General features: G+C 40.6%; 2 protein-coding genes across 2 annotated transcripts; both read right to left on the bottom strand.

The window, feature by feature from the left end:
- Positions 1 to 1144: 1144 nt before the first annotated feature.
- Positions 1145 to 6263, bottom strand: LOC148391336 (protein phosphatase 1 regulatory subunit 12B-like). The gene is made up of 7 exons (XM_088390224.1): positions 6013 to 6263; positions 4471 to 4487; positions 4243 to 4381; positions 3932 to 4033; positions 3798 to 3851; positions 3323 to 3373; positions 1145 to 2678 (listed from the first exon to the last, which is right to left on the bottom strand). Exons 1-7 carry the CDS (start codon positions 6112 to 6114, stop codon positions 2592 to 2594), a joined length of 552 nt encoding a protein of 183 aa, XP_088246350.1. The 5' UTR covers positions 6115 to 6263; the 3' UTR covers positions 1145 to 2591.
- A 641-nt stretch (positions 6264 to 6904) lies between these two features.
- LOC148391335 (immunoglobulin-like and fibronectin type III domain-containing protein 1) lies at positions 6905 to 16197 on the bottom strand. Its single transcript, XM_088389647.1, has 22 exons — positions 16164 to 16197; positions 13269 to 13391; positions 13051 to 13190; positions 12833 to 12932; positions 12628 to 12673; positions 12364 to 12556; positions 12181 to 12294; positions 11948 to 12110; positions 11605 to 11877; positions 11149 to 11469; positions 10926 to 11050; positions 10702 to 10843; positions 10332 to 10625; positions 9963 to 10262; positions 9718 to 9894; positions 9529 to 9657; positions 9137 to 9445; positions 8486 to 8571; positions 8216 to 8408; positions 7838 to 8134; positions 7334 to 7660; positions 6905 to 7038 (listed from the first exon to the last, which is right to left on the bottom strand). The coding sequence occupies exons 1-22, from the start codon at positions 16195 to 16197 to the stop codon at positions 6995 to 6997; spliced, it is 3930 nt and encodes a 1309-aa protein (XP_088245773.1). The 3' UTR covers positions 6905 to 6994.
- Positions 16198 to 16990: the final 793 nt, after the last annotated feature.

Below are 16990 nucleotides of genomic sequence, written 5' to 3'. Positions count from 1 at the left end.
ATGGAAACGCTCTCCTCATCAAAAAGCCAAAGAGCCCAAAACACTAACAGAAACAAAAACAAGACTAGATGTCACACTAGGGGTTCACACTAAAGCAATAGCCTAAAAGTGCTGCCTTTCGCTTCTCGCGCCGACCGTTTTGTCGCCGGAATCGACCACCATTTGCATCCATCCAGCTCATTTGTTAATAGGCTACTACAGTACAGCATGTATGTATGATGTAAATGTTGGGAAGCACCAATGTTATTCTTATATTATGTTGGGTTTTGTGTCCTTGTGTCTTTTTTTTTATAATAAAACCACTCAAGAAAAAATTTGCACACACTTGATGTTTGATCAAAATGCTGCCATACAACCATGAAGTTGTCTTTCATGCCGAAATTTAGTGGAAATAGTCCAAAATGAAATAAGGGGGTAAGCTCATGTAGGTCAAACAAGAAAATCTCATTCACCATGTATTTCATATTTCATTTTGTCCCATAGTGTCCTTAATGTTCACTATTATGCCCTATTGATTTTTTTTCTCTCTTATCGGGTTGCAAAATGTTCCCTATTTCGTCCCATGTCCCTTTTATGCCACAATCTATGTATCTCAGTTTCCCCTATTATGTCCCATTCATACCATGTCCCACTTTATTCTCATCATGCCCCATAATGAAAAATATACCCCAAAAGCAGGTCCAGAAAGTATACAGCCTATCGCAGTTTGGGGACTTCACAGAGGTGCTTCTACTCACCCTGGAGGTAAATGAGCTCATTAGTATTATTCATGATCATGAATACGATGACTTATTTCTATAATTCCCTGCTTGTGTTTACATTTTCAAGTAATCACTTAATGATGGATGATCATTATGCATCATCATTGTTAATTTGGCCATGACACATAGCGAGTCTTAACCACAATGGACCGGTACAGCGTCCGCATCACAGTCGGCGCAGCACCGATCCGCCTGTCCCCGCCCAGGTCACTCTGCACCTGACCCCTTTGACCTTTGACACAGGTAGTGAGCCTTTTCAGGCTTCGCCCATCCAGGCCCCATGACTTCTATAATGATGGATACTTTAATTTTATTCTGTTTTCCACCATTTGTGACATTTGGCTTAAATGACTTAAACAAACAAAAACCAGGGCAGTAGATGGTTTGACTTTAGATTTTTTAATATTTTTTTATGATTCAAACAATCATGTAAATAAAAACAAGCAATCCTGTAAGTTAAATGCAACACGATTGCAACATTATGGAATAGAGGATGCTTTTCTATTTTTGGTCACTGGGTGGCAGCTTGAGATCATACTACATAAGGTAATAAAAGTGCATTCACATTGGCCTTGACTCATAAAAATAATAACAATGAAGCAACACTGCCCCTACTACTATATACAGTAAGACTGCTTGTGCTGTGCGTGAGAAAAAATATTTTTTCTTTTGTACTCGTACAGTCCCCTCCTAAAGTATTGGAACAGGAAGGTCAATTGCTTTGTTGAAGCAATACATTACAAGCTGCTTTTTTTTTCTTCCTTTCTTTTTTTACTTTGGGTTTGTTTGTTTTATTACTAAAATTGTTGTTAAGCAAACAGGAAGACTCTTGAGGCAGATGCTAGATGCTCTGTCAAAACAAATCTGAAGCTGAAACAACAACAAAACCCCCAGAAACAAATGAGGCTGCGTTACAGGCCAGAAAAAGCTTTTGAAATGCTGAAAGCAATATTCTGCTGAAGTGAATGGCTTGCAGGCTTATCCAGATCCATTTTTCCTGGGAACTGCAAGACAAAATGCTTTCGTAGTCTTTAGAATTGATGTTGCTGCTACTATTATGAGTCGTACCATCAATAAAAACTAGTCAGCCTGATTTTAGAAGCAGCCATGTAAGACCAAGCCATGAAATGACCAAGTGTCACAGATAAGCTTGTGTGTTTTGCAGATCCTTTATTTTTTGGGATGTTGTCTTTTGGTGTTTATGTCCCCCAAATTGTATTGGCTATGCCCAATGTTTGTGAAATAGCACTGATGAATTTTCCCTCTTCTCTCATCTTCTAAATGGCTGGCTTTTCTCCCATTGACAGCTCGCTGGGCTTTTTTTTTTTTTTGCTTAACAGCAAATTCAGTTTTTTCCCAGGTGAAACCCAAAGCCAAATGCGAGCACTAGCATTTAGATAGGAATACAATCAAATCAAATCTGGACTTCTGAGCCTCTTTCATATAAATCCTTTGATCTGCAACCCAAATGTCTTTTCTATACAACAAAAAGGAATCCATCTTCACGTTCCAAGACTTTTGGAGGGGAATTGGATGTGTTTTACAAGGTTGAAATTGCAGGTTAGGAGGAGATTGGTGACATCACATTTGCATTATGGACTACTACATAGGTCACAGTTTCCATGGTGATGCATTTCATTGGAGTTCATGTTCTGGGATGATGAATAATGCCACGTGGGCCGTGTCTTTGCACGCGAATTGGGGTTTAGTCATCTGACCAGAAAAAAACAAAAGACAGAATCAGACGGATCACTTGTGTTGTTTTCATGAGACGAAATAAGGAGCACTCGCCAAATCACTTAATCCTTCTTCCATTCATCCTGGATTAAATCACTTGGATAATTTGGTGATGACGCGAATCAGAGCTCCATTTTCGTCCTTCAGTCTTTGGTTTTCTGTATGAAGTTCTGCTTTGACCTGAGCAGGAAATAATGCAGACAATAAATACAATAATATCATACAAGATGTTCTTTGCAGCCGAGGTAGGAAGTGGATCTGAGTGAGTAGGTGAGATGCTTTAAGATTTGCATTTATAACATAACAGGAAGTCTTCATTGTATAGATACTGTATGTTACATCCAGCTTTCTTTTTCAAATCTAGTGTTATGAGGATGTGGGCATAATGAGTCAGTGGCTATAATACAGACAATATTTCTTCTTATTGTTCCCGTTTAAGTACTTCTGGAAAAAAATCGAATCATCATGACGACATAAACTTCCTGGAAAGCCCACAGTGCTACTTTGTTTCACGGGCCTATTTTCAGACCAGAGCTGCCACGTTTGCATTGAGGTCTCATTCGCTGAAGAACACAGAGGTTGTTGTTTAGCAGATGTTGACGACGAGGATCCCGACCGGGCGCCACCACCACAGTGCCACAAGAAGCACAATGGCGACAAGCCGTGTCAGACAGATGACCAAGATACTAGGGTCCTTCCTTCCTTCCTTCCTTCCTTCCTTCCTTCCTTTGTTCCCAAAAGATTAGCTATTTTCAATTAAAGAGATCGGCCTTATTTCCGTAATCATACTTTGGAAACGCTAGACAAGACGACACATACTATACCTTTACTTGTTCTTCCATCTCGGATATCTTCTTGGTGAGACTCCGACTGTCCTATGAGCAAACAAATAACTAGAAAAGTACAGTTTTCTTTCATATCGTACAGTGGTGAAGTCCCATTTTGTCTTGGGGAATCTTTGAAATGAAGATCACCCTTGATGAGGCCATGCTCGGCCCATGTTGCCCAGGTTATTGGGGCTTCCTTTGGACAAAATAGGAGATCCTAAAATTCATCCAAAAGGGCTCCTTGAAACCAATATGGAGAGAGTCCTCTTTGAAAGCCATGGGCACACAATTTAATATTGTTCAATAAAACTTGAGGCAGATGCTAAAATATATCATTTTTTGTTTGTCGGGACCTCGACAATAAAAGCCCCCATAAAAACATGATGCATTCATCTGAGGATGATAATATGGAAGCCAACAATTCCGAAACTTTAAAACACACTTTCTGTCTTGTTCAATTTATGTCTGTTACCTTTTTCTCTGTTTCGAGCATGGTGGAACCCAATTCGCTTTTTCTCTCCTTCTGCTGCAATGGAAAAAAATATGAATTGTGCTATTTTAATGCAGATTTTACAACCCAGAGGTATTTTCGTAGATTGCTGTTACCTGAGCTCTTTGCAGTTGCTCCTGGATCACAACTAATTCCTGTTTACTGGTTTCCAGTCTAGACTTGAGCCTTTGATTGGTGGCCAGCGCTTTTTCATACATCTGCAAAATATGTTTATTTGTTCTCCCCATATTTTAAAACAGTTCTCAGGTGACTTCATAAAATTAATTTCATCATCACAAAGTAAAACTTTGTGTTGTGGATCTGTGCATGTGGTGCATGCAGCAGAGAGAAATAGCCTGTCTACCACACATTGACAACTCCAGCAGTTACTTAAAAGCAAATTAAAAAAAAAAAAAGCGTCACGTGCCTTTTTGTAATCATTCCGCGCCATCTCCTCTTCTGCCTTTTTTCTGGCCGACAATCTGTTCTCCCGTCGTGAGAAGTACGACTCAGCATGGTTTCCCGTCGTGTCGTTGGAGCGGTCCGACATGCCGGATGAGTTCAGTCTAGAAAACAGAATAGACTCAGCTATTTGGATAACTGGAGCTTGCAGGATTGACCTGATTTAGCATGAGTTACAAGCAAGAAATCCTACCTAGATAGTCGCTCATGCTGAAATAGAGGAGAAATGTGTTAAACATTTGCTTGGATGAAAATAACTTATGTACATCAGGGCTCGTGCGTAAGATTAAAAGTATAAAGACATTTACATGCAAGTGTTATTTCAAAGAATAAAAAGGGAAAGGATGAGCATTTACTTCATGGTACCTTTTTCAAAAGACCCTAGACTTACTCTACTGCAGCATTCATCATATAAAATCATTTGCATTTGCGTCACGACTTACGTTAACCTCAAATAGAGCCTTTTTTTTTTTCTAAGCAAAGTTTTGAAAATTCCGAGCTCAGTACGTGAACTCAGGCTTGAGTCAACGAACCCATAAATAAACTAAAGAAAACACAGCCAAAAAAGGCCATGGCCGTCACAGTTTATTATTGAAGCCCCCTGGAAGATGACTTTAGAACTTTCTGTGACGGACGAACGAACGAATGAACGAATAAATGATAATAGTTGAAAATGTACCTATTTGTTCGTCTATAGGTGCCCTGCAACTGGCGTGCAACCAGTCCAGGGCGCCTATTGCCCGAAAAATGCTGGATAAGCAGTTCGGAAAATGAACGAATGTGTACCAACATGGATGAATAGATGAATTCATCATGAATGAATTCAAAAAAGAAACCCTAACCCTCCCTTTAACAGTCCCCTTAATGGTGACAAAAAGTAGGTCAAACAGACACCCTGTCAACGCTTACGTGGAGCAAACAGGCCTCACAAAGATACAAACCAGGTTGCGTAAACACTCCTAGATCTTCCCTCAGACATTTACGAGAATTCTGGAGCTTGGGCAGACAGCAGATGCACTCAGCGGAGCCTCTGGTTTAAATGGAAGGGATATCACGTATAAACAGTCTGATTGAAAAGAACCTAAGTGTTGTGATCTGTCCTCACTCGGTCCCATTGGGACAACTTGACTCCTGAGCGCTTATTCCCCAGTGGAAAATGTGAGTTTCCCGCAGGAAGAGCGGGAAAGATAAACATCCATAAATACCGCGACTGAGTTCCCATAAGCGGATCCAAGGGCTTCTTGTCTCTCTCACTCAATCTTCTCTTACCTTTTAACTATTCTATTAACATTTCCACATTCCCCAAATTTAACATTTCTGGTTGTTCATGTTCAACAAGATTTAGGTCTTGGAGACATCTGAATGTGAAAGATTCAGCTTCGTAAATATCTAAGGCAGGAGTGATCATAGTACCTGCTCTGTTTTTTATGGCATGAATAGTTTATTTTGTACAAAAATAGGTTAATTAGAATGCATGTATCGTTATTTGATGCCCTCCAAAATTCTTTATCTCATCAACTCTGTTGATCACATCAACTATCTATGCTCGCAGCGTATAGTGACAGGCAGAAAAATTAAATCTGGGTTGGGAAACACAGCAGCAGTTTATTTCCCCGTTGCCAACAAAGAGGCTCTTCATTTTAATATGAATTACAGCAGAGGCAGATAAAAAGTGATGAATTGATTCAACTCAAATTCGTCCGTTAGTGATAGAAAATCCAAGCCGACAACTTACCCTCAGGCTCTCGTTGGCCGAGGACGATGAAGATGAAGACGAGTCAGAAGGCGACTTCCTGACGCGTGGATGATCTTTGCTCTGAGACAGTTGGCATGACATGCTTCTGGCTTCCTAAAGCTTCTGCATGCAACTCGATAAAAATAAACCCCGAAAAAGAAGAGGGCAAATACCCCATTTAACCAGGATTTATCCTTTGATGGTGAGGGGGTTCATTAGATGCTTAAATGATGGGGAGCTATTGAAACTGAAGAGTAGCAGAGGTGGGACATTGGAGTGGGCGGGCCTGTGTCTGAGCAGCGTGCATCTGACAGGTCTGAGATGGTGAAATGAATTGTTGAGATATAGGATAGGATTTTTACAGGATGAGAGGACGAGTTGTTGAGGCCTAGGATATGATCATAATGAGCTGAATTTTCCAATGTAACAATCTGTTGACTACAAGTGGCACATCTTCATTTGTAAATCTGATGAATCGCATGTGTTGAGTGGTCTGAGACGTTCACTTGTAAATGTGGCCATTGCATCAGGAAAGAAACAAAGAATCCAACTGTTCGGGTGGAGGAGGGGGATTTTACTTTTACTCAGGCAACAAAAAAATAAATGGATGGGTCAAGTAGCTGAGCTTTATGTAAAACCAAACATTTCTGCCTGGTTTAAGAACTGCATACTTGTGTTTTTCAGCACATTTACAAGCATGATTCAGCAGTAGTTCGCCAAATCACAAGAAATTGCATCTCTTGCCAGTGTGTACATGATAATATTGTGAACAAGAATGCCGTTGTCTCTGCAAAGCTTTCGGGGGCCACCAGTGCAGGCAGCCCCTCTCAATTATTATTTGTCGCCCCTAACCTAGTCTGAAGTGGGCAGGTGCAAGATTGAGTGAGGAGTAGCAATGTCCAATGAACAAACACTTTAATCAGTTAATACAGCAATAAAATAGTGGGCCATTGTTCCGTATGCAGACTTGACGACAACATTGCTACAGGTATTCTGTTGTAGCTTCCATCGTCCATGTCCTTTTCTCTGTAAACAAATACACAGAAAGCAGATAGTTTCAATTAAATTCCACACAATATTTCATCATATTATACTTGGGGGGTTACACCCGCTACAAAAAATCGGACAAGACTGCTTAAATGTTAACTATGTTATATACTTCTTGACCTTTCACTCCAAGTTTTCGTTTTCCATGCTGTGCAGTAGTGATGCCAAGAGTTGCGAGTTTAATTCATTGTGTGACCCAGATTATACCTGAATTGACCCATATGCCAAAAACGTGTAAGCCAATGTACCGTACGTAAAAAAGCATGCTATTTACCTCTGACTTTCAGCATCATGGAGGACTCTGCTAACCCCAGATGGTTCTCAACAACAACTTTGTATTCACCGCCGTCGTTGGCACCCACCCTCAGTATAAGCAGGGAACAGACACCACACACGTTGGTGATGTAGTAGTTGCTATTGACGCTCAGGTCCACGTCGTCATGGTACCATGCCACGCGGGGGGCCGGGTCACCCTTGACTGCACAGCTCATGTGACACTCGTAGCCTTCTGGAGGAATATGGCGCCTCAGTGGGGTGATGAATGACGGGGCTGACGATAGGTCCACAGATTTTCTCGGTGGAACATTCACCTTGAACCTCTCTGTAGCGCAAAGACAAAATACGCCTGTCAATTCTTAATTCAAATTGATCATCAAAAATAATTTGTGATTACTAATCGTTACACCTCTACCATGCTGATAAATGACTTGCAATCAAGCTTTATGTTGCAGCCTGGCCCTTAAAAGATGATATATATAAAGATGCAATATATTATTACCTCTATCCTTCTTAATTTCAAACGCAGGTGAAACAGATGGTGCTGATAGGCCCATGTCATTTTTTGCATACACCCTGAAGTGATACTGGCGTCCAGGCACAATATCCACAACGGTAAACTTGTTGTTGAAGAGGTTTTCTGCCACTGTCCTCCAAGTGGGCTTGAAGGAGTCCCGCTTGGATATGACATAGTGCAGCCTGTCGTCCTTTGTCTCGTCTGGAGAGGGCGCCCAGGACACAGTGACGGTTCCTGGGACGTTCTGATACAGCTCCACAGGACCTGGAGGCTTGGGATCATCTAAAATATTGATGAAGGGAAAACAAATACAGATTTTCTTATACACTGTTTATTTTGTTGGTCAGTCATGCTGACATTTACCTGTTACCCTAATTTCCACGTTGAAGCTCTCTTGGCCAACGAGATTCTTGACGATAACGGTGTAGACTCCAGAATCGGAGCGCTCGGATGTCGGGATCAACATTTGAGAAGCTTTATCAGAGTTGGTGACGGTTACATGCTTGGGGACTAAAGCACCATCTTTCAACCAGGAGACCTCTGGAAAGGGTGATGCCTGTTGGACAAATACTTCTTAAAATCCACTTGATATTAAAAATTCACAGCGATTATTATTGGGTTTTTTTATATTACCTCAAATGGGATGTTGAGGCGAACGGTGTTTCCTGCTCTCACGACCACAAAGTCTTTCAAATTGCGATCTTTGAACTTTGGCCATACTTTAGGGGTGAAAATGAAAATATGTTTCATGTCAGTTCAAATGATGTTGTTCTTCACATAAACTTGCTACATAGTAGATGAATATTGTCATTTTTTTTATTCAAACGGCATAATCCTTTGGACCTCATTTCTGGCCCACTGTGATTGAATCGATTGAGCCACAGAGCAGAAGTAGCACTTGTTTTGTATTCAGCAATTTCAATTCACAAACGCAAAGGCAGGGTGTATCGGTGTGTAAACATAAAACACAGCTGGAACGAAATGAAATTTGGCTTTATCCCCTGTGTGTCATGTTGTCAAAATGTTATTCAAGACACTGCACTTTGTCACCCTCTTGACTCAATGTTGCCATTGATCAGGGCTGAACCATTTTAGGAAAATGTTTACATTACGGAAAATTGCATTGTAAATTACATTAGAAGCTATGACTGTAATAATGTCTTCATGTATTCATGTCTGATGTCAGCAGAAAGCCATTCATTCATTTGTGGTTCTCCTGACTTTCTCTCAACTGTCAGCAGACATTCATAGGAAGCCAAAGTCATCCTTCAAATGGATTCTTACCAGGAGGGGGCATGGCAATGATGTGATTGTCAAAGCCTCGAGGTTCTCCATCACCTCCGTAATTGGTAGCAACGACTCTCACCCAGTAGGCAGCCATGGCCTTTAAGCCACGTACAGTGTAGGTGGTGGTCGTAATTGGGACGGCGTTGCATCGGCTCCAATCTGAACTTGCTACGGGTCTTATTTCCACATAATACCCTTGGGCTTCATCCTGCAACCCTTTCACTTCTTTGGGCTTGGTCCAAGCCAGCGACAAGGTTACGTAGTCACTGGATGTTACTCTGAGGTCCGTGACTTTGCCTGGGGGTCCTTCAATAAAAGTAATGGAGGGTAAGAAGACTTTAAACAATGTGCTAAGGTCACATGGAGGATTCTGGATGGCACAGGCATACTCATGGGATCTCTTGCAATTACGGTGTCGGATGGATTGCTTGGATCCCCGGGACCCGATAGGTTGATTGCCGACACCCTGAATTCATATGCCACTCCCTCACAGACGTCTTTCACCTCATACTTGGAGTCTAGGGAATGAGATTTTTTTTACTTTTGGCTCATTGCAGCTCATGAGATGAGTTCCATACCCTTTATTGGTCCTTCTTGGTTTACAAGGCTCCAGTTGTTAGTGCCTTTCTTCCTTTTTTCCAAATTAAAGCCCACTATTTTGGTTCCTCCGGTGTTGCATGGAGCACTCCAAGCCAAACTAATGCAGTCCTTACAGGCACGGACCACTTTGGGTGCCGAAGGCGCTCCCGGATAACCTGTGACAAAAGCTTTTTGGAGTTTTAACTGATCAGAAAGGTGGCCAAGGCTCATATTGAAGTCTTACGTAATACTCCGGCGGCTATGGCTTCTGTCTGCAGGCAGTCACTAACACCCTCTGAGTTTTTGGCTCTGATCCGATAGCAGTATCTCTTTCCGGGTTCGACATCAGAGTCTCTGTAAACTGTACTGTTGCCATCGATCTGTCCCAGACTGGACCATTTATTACGTCCAACTTGCTGCCGTTCTATGATGTAGTTTGTGATTGGACATCCGCCGTCATCCTTTGGTGGTTTCCATTTGAATTCAACAGACGTCAGAGCACTCTCCAGAATTTCCACGGGTCCTTGCGGTGGTGTAGGTTTGTCTGTGGATGGAATCATTATTGCGCTACCAAATGCCTCACCTTACCGTAACATCGGTTCCTTTGACTCACCCAGGACTATAAGTTTGGAAATTGCTTCCGTGGTACCAAATTCATTCTTTATTTTAATTTTGATCTCGCCACTGTCTTTCCTTTGACATTTTGCAAGGCGTAATTTGCTCGATGTGGCTGATTTTTCAATCCTCATATTAAGGGCAGGCAAAAGCTCATCATCGTCCTTGCTCCACTGAATCTTCATCGGCTCTCCACCCGAGAATTGAAGCTTCCATTCAGCAGTCTCGCCCGCTTTTACCACCACTGGCTTTGCAAATTTGACAAGAGCACTAGCATCAACCTTTGGTGGATCTTTAGGGAGAAGGGGAAAGGTGTTGTTTTAAAAGATCAAAACCAAGACAAAACATGTTTTACTTTTAATTCTAACCTTGAATATTCAATGTCGCTTCTGATTTACGTCCATCTGACTCGAACCAATACACAGCTCCATCCTCTTTGTTACAGCAATCAATTATCAATTTGTGATGAGCTCCATCTTGAATAATTTTGACCCCATCATCATCGGTGAGCTGGTCAGATGAAAATTGATTACCCTCAATCCTTACAAGTATCAACTAATTGACGACAATGTTGCTGGAAGATATTACTCACCAGCTTCCCATTTTTGTACCACCTTCCCTTAGCGTTGTCTGTGCTTAATTTACAAAATAACTCTGCCCGTCCACCTGTAACAGCTGTAGTATCTGACAGGCCACTGACAAACTGAACACCTTGATCTGGAAAAGAACCAATGAAAAGAAAATGTACAGTCATCTATAAACCACCAGACTTTGGTGGATTGGATTGTTATTGAAAAAAATATCTTTGGGCCTACCTTGTGCCACATCAGACACTGTTAGGCCTGCTTGTACACGCTCCTTGCCTGCATCAACCTTCAGGCTTTCATCTCTGCCTCCCAGGAGGTTGTTATTGTTCTCACTCTTCCCTTCACCATCAGTTTTCCAGCCATGGCTGTCATTGGACCTATCATTCTTGGTTATATCACTCTTTCCACTAGAATCATCACCTACTCCAGCGCCGATCTTCCTGCTTGACTCATTTTGTCTATCCTTTTCCTTTGTGTCCTCTATCTCCAATTTAGCCAGCTCATGCTGATCCTTCGATTTCTTTAGACCTTTATGGGCATTTGGATCGGCTAAATTAAAAAAACAAACAAAGATAAATGGTAAATATTCATTTGATGTATTAGAGATGTCCCAATTTGATCAGAATCAGTGATGGCATGTTGTAAATATTATATGTACTGTACTTGTAGATGCAAATGACCCACCTTCCACCACAAGAGATGCTTTGCATGACGCAGTGCCAGCAATAGCATAATATGTTCCGTTGTCAGCCTTTTCACAGTTTTTAATCGTGAGCGTATGAATCAGTTTGTCTTCCGAGACGTTGATCTCATATTTGTCGCCGTGTTCAAGTGATGAATCTGACGTTGACCATGTTATTCTGTTGAGCGGTGTTGACAAGACGCATCGAAAAGAGGCATCTTTGTTTTCCAAAGCCTTCGTATTATTAATCTTGTCTGCAAAGCTCACTGCAGGCACTGGGGAAGCACAGGAGATGCATAATAATGTTACACTGATACGTAAATCTCTCTAATGGGAAGTGCATACCTTGGAAGTCAGTCGTTAGAACGGTTGTCTCTCCAACATCAACCTGATACAAGCCAGCGTCTTCTGGTTGGGGATCTTTGATGGTGAAGCAATATGTGTTTCCACGTTTCTGCAGGCTGTGCTTGGAGTTTCCATTGTTCCCATATGGGACCCTGTTCCCATCCTTGTCAAGCAAAAGAGATCAGGCATTAACAAGTTCAGTAACATCAGAAGTGCCGACAATCAGAACTGACCTTGTAAAGATAAATCTTGCTGTTAGGATCCAGCAAAGTCATGTCAAGGCTGAATTCTGCCTTTCCGCTAGGCTTCATTTCAATTTGTCTCACATTGCCGACATTTTCGACAACCTTGAGAGGAAGGAACATGTTTTGAATTGGTTGAAAATAGACATTGTCAGTATTTTTTGAATGCGGTACCTTCGCCTGTTCATCTGCTCTTTCCTTTTTCAATTGATTCAGTCGTTTCAGCAACCAGCGGAAATCTGTAACTCCAAAGTCCAAGCATATTCTTTGATAGTCTTTCTTTGGTGCCGTGAGGAGCACTTCCATGAGTTTGGGGTCCAGTTCTCCCTCTTTTGGAGGCAGTTGTTTTTTCTTGGTGACGACAACGCTGAAGAAAAATATTTCGCTTACCGTTGGTTACGGCAAACTGCTTACAATTAATCTTTGTTTCAAACCTACGTTTTCTTGAGCATCTTTCTGAAATCCTGTGGCTCATCGTCTTTTGCTGAAAGATAACCACTGATAAGTAAAATCTACAAATGCCAAAACCACATTTGTGGCAATATCAATCATAAATTTGAGTATTGACATTTGTCTCCCAACTTGAATAGGCAAGGCTCTTTTAATCTTTTGTCAATTCTGTAAAGTATAGTCTGTGTCTCACCTTTAATGACAATAAGGGTGGCGGAGCAAACAGCTGTTCCATATTCATTGGTGGCAAAGCATTTGTATGTATCAGCAAGTTCTGGTTTTGCTTGTGGTATCTGTGTGCACAATGTGTCATTGGTATAGACTATTTACCATTATGAATGTAAATATGTGCCTTTTGAATACAAAGCCATATTTTGTGTAGGTTGTTGGGTCTGAGTTTTTATTTCTCACCTCGAGGATGTGTTCATTGGATTTTTCTTCATGTTTAATCTTGTACTTGTCTGCGTCATTGACATCCCCCTTGTTTCGTCCCCACCTGACGCTCGGTGTCGGCTCACCACTCACGGTTGCTTTGAAAAAAGCTCTTCTCCCTCGGGAATAAAATAAATAGAATCAAAATAAAAAAAGGACAGAATGTGACGAACATTGAAAAGGCTTGTTTTTATTACCTTCATTGATAGTCATGGCCATGGGCTTTCGGATAAAGTCAGGTGTGGATTTTCCTGCTGGAACTTGCTGCACCACCTGAGTAATCATGACACCGTGAACCCTGGACCTCCTTGTGATCGCCACTGACAGACAAAGAAGATTTTGCAGAAGTTTAATGATGGTAGATGATGGTTGTAAAACAGTATACATAGGTACGTATATTATATTGCAAGATTAGGAAAACTACAAAGTAGTTTATCATTACTAGAGTAGTTCAATCAAAAGAAATAATTTGATTCTATAAAGCAATGTAGTCATCAAATCCATGATACAAAACTCTGTCAATAGCAGTCCAAGCAACACATTTAGGTTTCATCACTTATTGCACTTCTATGGTAAATACACAAGATGGGGTCCTTTCCTTTCTCATCTTGTCAACACTGCATAATGATTCTACCGAACCCTTGTCCAAAACATGTGAACTAAACTTATATAATTTAGTAAGTGACTGAATGAGCTGGGTAAGTAACCCGGTGTGTTTGTTTGTATGATTAAATTATACTTAAATTATACTTACACAATATTTATGAACCGGTGTATTGAATAGTATTTCTGGATCCCGAGAAAAATAATGATTTTTAGCATTCATAATCTTGCAGCCGGCTCAAAACGACTGAGACGTGTTTACGTTGAATGGAGATGTCAGACAGATTTGAGGCATTTGACTCTTTTCTGAGCTGTATGAAGATGACTCAACAGAAGCTTCATACAGTAGGTGTTGAAAGAAATAAACACCATCTGTTGCCATATGAGGGAGAGCATCATACTACAGGGTGACTCATAACCACTTATGGGGATCTGAACTTTGCCAATGATTATTAATAAATCCATTTATATCAAATAGATCATATATAATATGTTAGCCATTTGAATGTGGAATTAATAAAATGTGATTTGTTTGTTTTCCAGTGCTTGTAACTGACAGAGTTAAAGGTTTATTGTTCTTTCTTTTAACAGTTTATGACCTATTTTTATAAGAATAACATAAGGCAAATTTATCGCTTAAAGAGTCAATTGTTGCCATAAATCTTTGTTAACTGTCCAGGCCAGGATTGGGCAATTAATTTTGCACATGAGAAACTGCAAAGCTTCTCAAGGGCAAAGCCAGCATGCCAATCTCAATTTTGTTTTTATTATTTTTAATGCACTTAATGAGAAAACGCATGTTGTCTTGTTTTCATAAAATGCCACCCGTGTAGATGCAATGCAATGATGATGTCAATGCAAACAGTCAAGTTCAATCCTAGAGAGTATCCTAGCATAGAAAACCCAGAAATAAGAGTGTTTTCAGCGAAAATGTAAACAATCCATCACATATAAATTGGAGCCTAGATGGATGATGATGATGAAAACAGTTGGATGTGTTTAATTCTTCCACTTAATTCCATTGCCACAATATTATTGAAGAAGAAGAAATAGACTATAGCGGGTGCACAGATGATATTGCACTTTTTTAATGGGATTTGACAAACTTGATTGTTGCCACGGCAAAGTTGGACTTTCAAAGACATATAACTTGCATACATGCAATTTACGATCAGCAAACTAGTGCAAATGCATGCTCCTTTACTTTGCAAAGCCACTTTCAATTGTCAGCGGCGGAAGTCAGGTGGTAATGCAAATAATGACTCGCTGGGTGTGGGTGTGCGTGGGTGTGTGTGCAATGCAGATTGACGGGAGAAAAGGGTTTCCTCCATTCAAAAGCACAAAATGAGCAAAATTGCTTTGACAATGTGAAGACACAGCTCCAAAGTGAACTTCAAAGAGAATCACAGCCTCCTGCTCTGCCTCTGAAGTCACACATTAACGCGCACATCCCAAGGTTGTCTTATTATTTTACCATTAGCATTGAAAGTTTCTGCAAGATTACACGCTCATCATCACAAATTTTATTTATTTATTTCTCCCCAGCAGCGGCTTGACTCCTGTACGCGTTGAATATTCAATGCGTCATCTCTCCAGGGGTTTGGAGCTGCTGCGGTGCACTTCTATCATTGGAATGCAGGCAGGACTTGGGGTAAGCGTGTTCCTCGAGCGCTGATTCACACTAATCCAAAGTCTGTCAGGACGGCGGCCGTTTGTTTAGTTCTGCATACCAAACGCTATTCTTTTGATTTGGACTTGCACTGGGCTCGAGGAGCCATGAGAATTAGTTGGCTGTATCGAACTGATATCCAAGTCATGCTGAGACACTAATGCAGGCATCTGGAGTCAAATTTCCTGTCTGCAGGTTTGTGAAATATAGTAGTTGAATTTTCATCCTTGGGGATGAGACAGCATAGAATGAGCGAATAAGAACAAGGGGTCATGCTTGTGTCTTTTTTAATGAGGTCTCATCAAACATATTCATATTCAAATGTATTGATCATAAAGGCATTGGACGAAAACATCTGTTGTGTTATCTGATATAAATATATCAAGACCAATTTCTCATCACACAACAATTATGAGATTCTGATTCCAATACAGGCATCAGCAAATCTTGTGACGTTTCAATTTTGCTTTTTCTTTGGTGTTTTTTTGTCATTGTGGAACAAGATTTAATCAAAATAATCCACCCGTTTTTATTCTTAGGGGGCTGCCAATTTTTCCCTGTACTGGCACCTGCTGTTGAATGAAATTGATGTCAGAGTGCCCACGGGGTCGCCTTGCGAACGTCACCGGAACAAATTCGGAAAAACAGGTGAGCTGTGGCAATCACTGCCATAAAACATGGAATGTGTTTTTTTGAAAGTAACTTCATTGGAAAAATGTGTTGAAATTAGGACAACCAGAGTCTTTGAACTGTTCAACTTGACATTGCTTTTTTGCTTGCGGACATTGCTATTAAGAAAATGACAGGCACGAAACCTTACCTTTTGGCGGCTCCTTTGCATTTCTCAAACTCATTGCCTCGGTGTATCTGGGAAACAAAGGGAAATACATTGGCAAATCTTTGTGACAATTATTTACGTTAGATATGTGGCCCTCCTGCAACACACCAGATTGAAATGATCCAGATCATTATCATGAGCTTGCTGATGAGCTGATCATTTGAATCAAATGTGTTTTAAAGAGGAATCATTTGAAAACATTGTGAACAGGAGGACTGTAGACTTTGGGAGTTCATACCACTGTCATCCGAAACCTCAGCACTACCACTTAACTTCTAATTGTTCCCGCATCATGTTGGTTAAATGTCCTCTAATAATGCCAAGTTTTATTCTTCTATGTTGCGTGCACGCAATGAATGTGTTTTGTCTTTGACTTACTTGTACCCATAGCACAAAGTGTGTATTCTTTTCTTCTTTTAAACAAGAATATAATTAGTTCTGTGTCATTACTATTGCCCGGTGGCATTTTTCATTTTAATTTAAGAGACCATAGCCATGCTCATTTATTAATCACGGGGAAGCACTCGCTAAAATAAACCACACTGTTATTGCAAATATCTGTTTAGTATTATTGGAGGAGGTTCAATGTTTAATGTTTACAAGAAAAGTTGTGATACTTGCGGTGGACTTACTTTTTAATTTGCTTAGACTGCTTTAACATTGGGGTAGCTATTAGTCAGAAAGAAATATTTAAAAATAGAAATCCTATGTCCATTTTTCAAAATCTACTTTAGCCCAATGCTTTCCTGTTTTTCAGTTTAATATTCAACAGCGTTCGTTTAGAAATATTCTCCAAAACCAGAATTCAT

Source organism: Syngnathus floridae, chromosome 11, assembly GCF_059516105.1.
Source record: "Syngnathus floridae isolate MCC-2025c chromosome 11, RoL_Sflo_1.0, whole genome shotgun sequence".
NCBI classification, from domain to species: domain Eukaryota; kingdom Metazoa; phylum Chordata; class Actinopteri; order Syngnathiformes; family Syngnathidae; genus Syngnathus; species Syngnathus floridae.
This window is presented reverse-complemented; position numbering and strand designations above follow the sequence as displayed.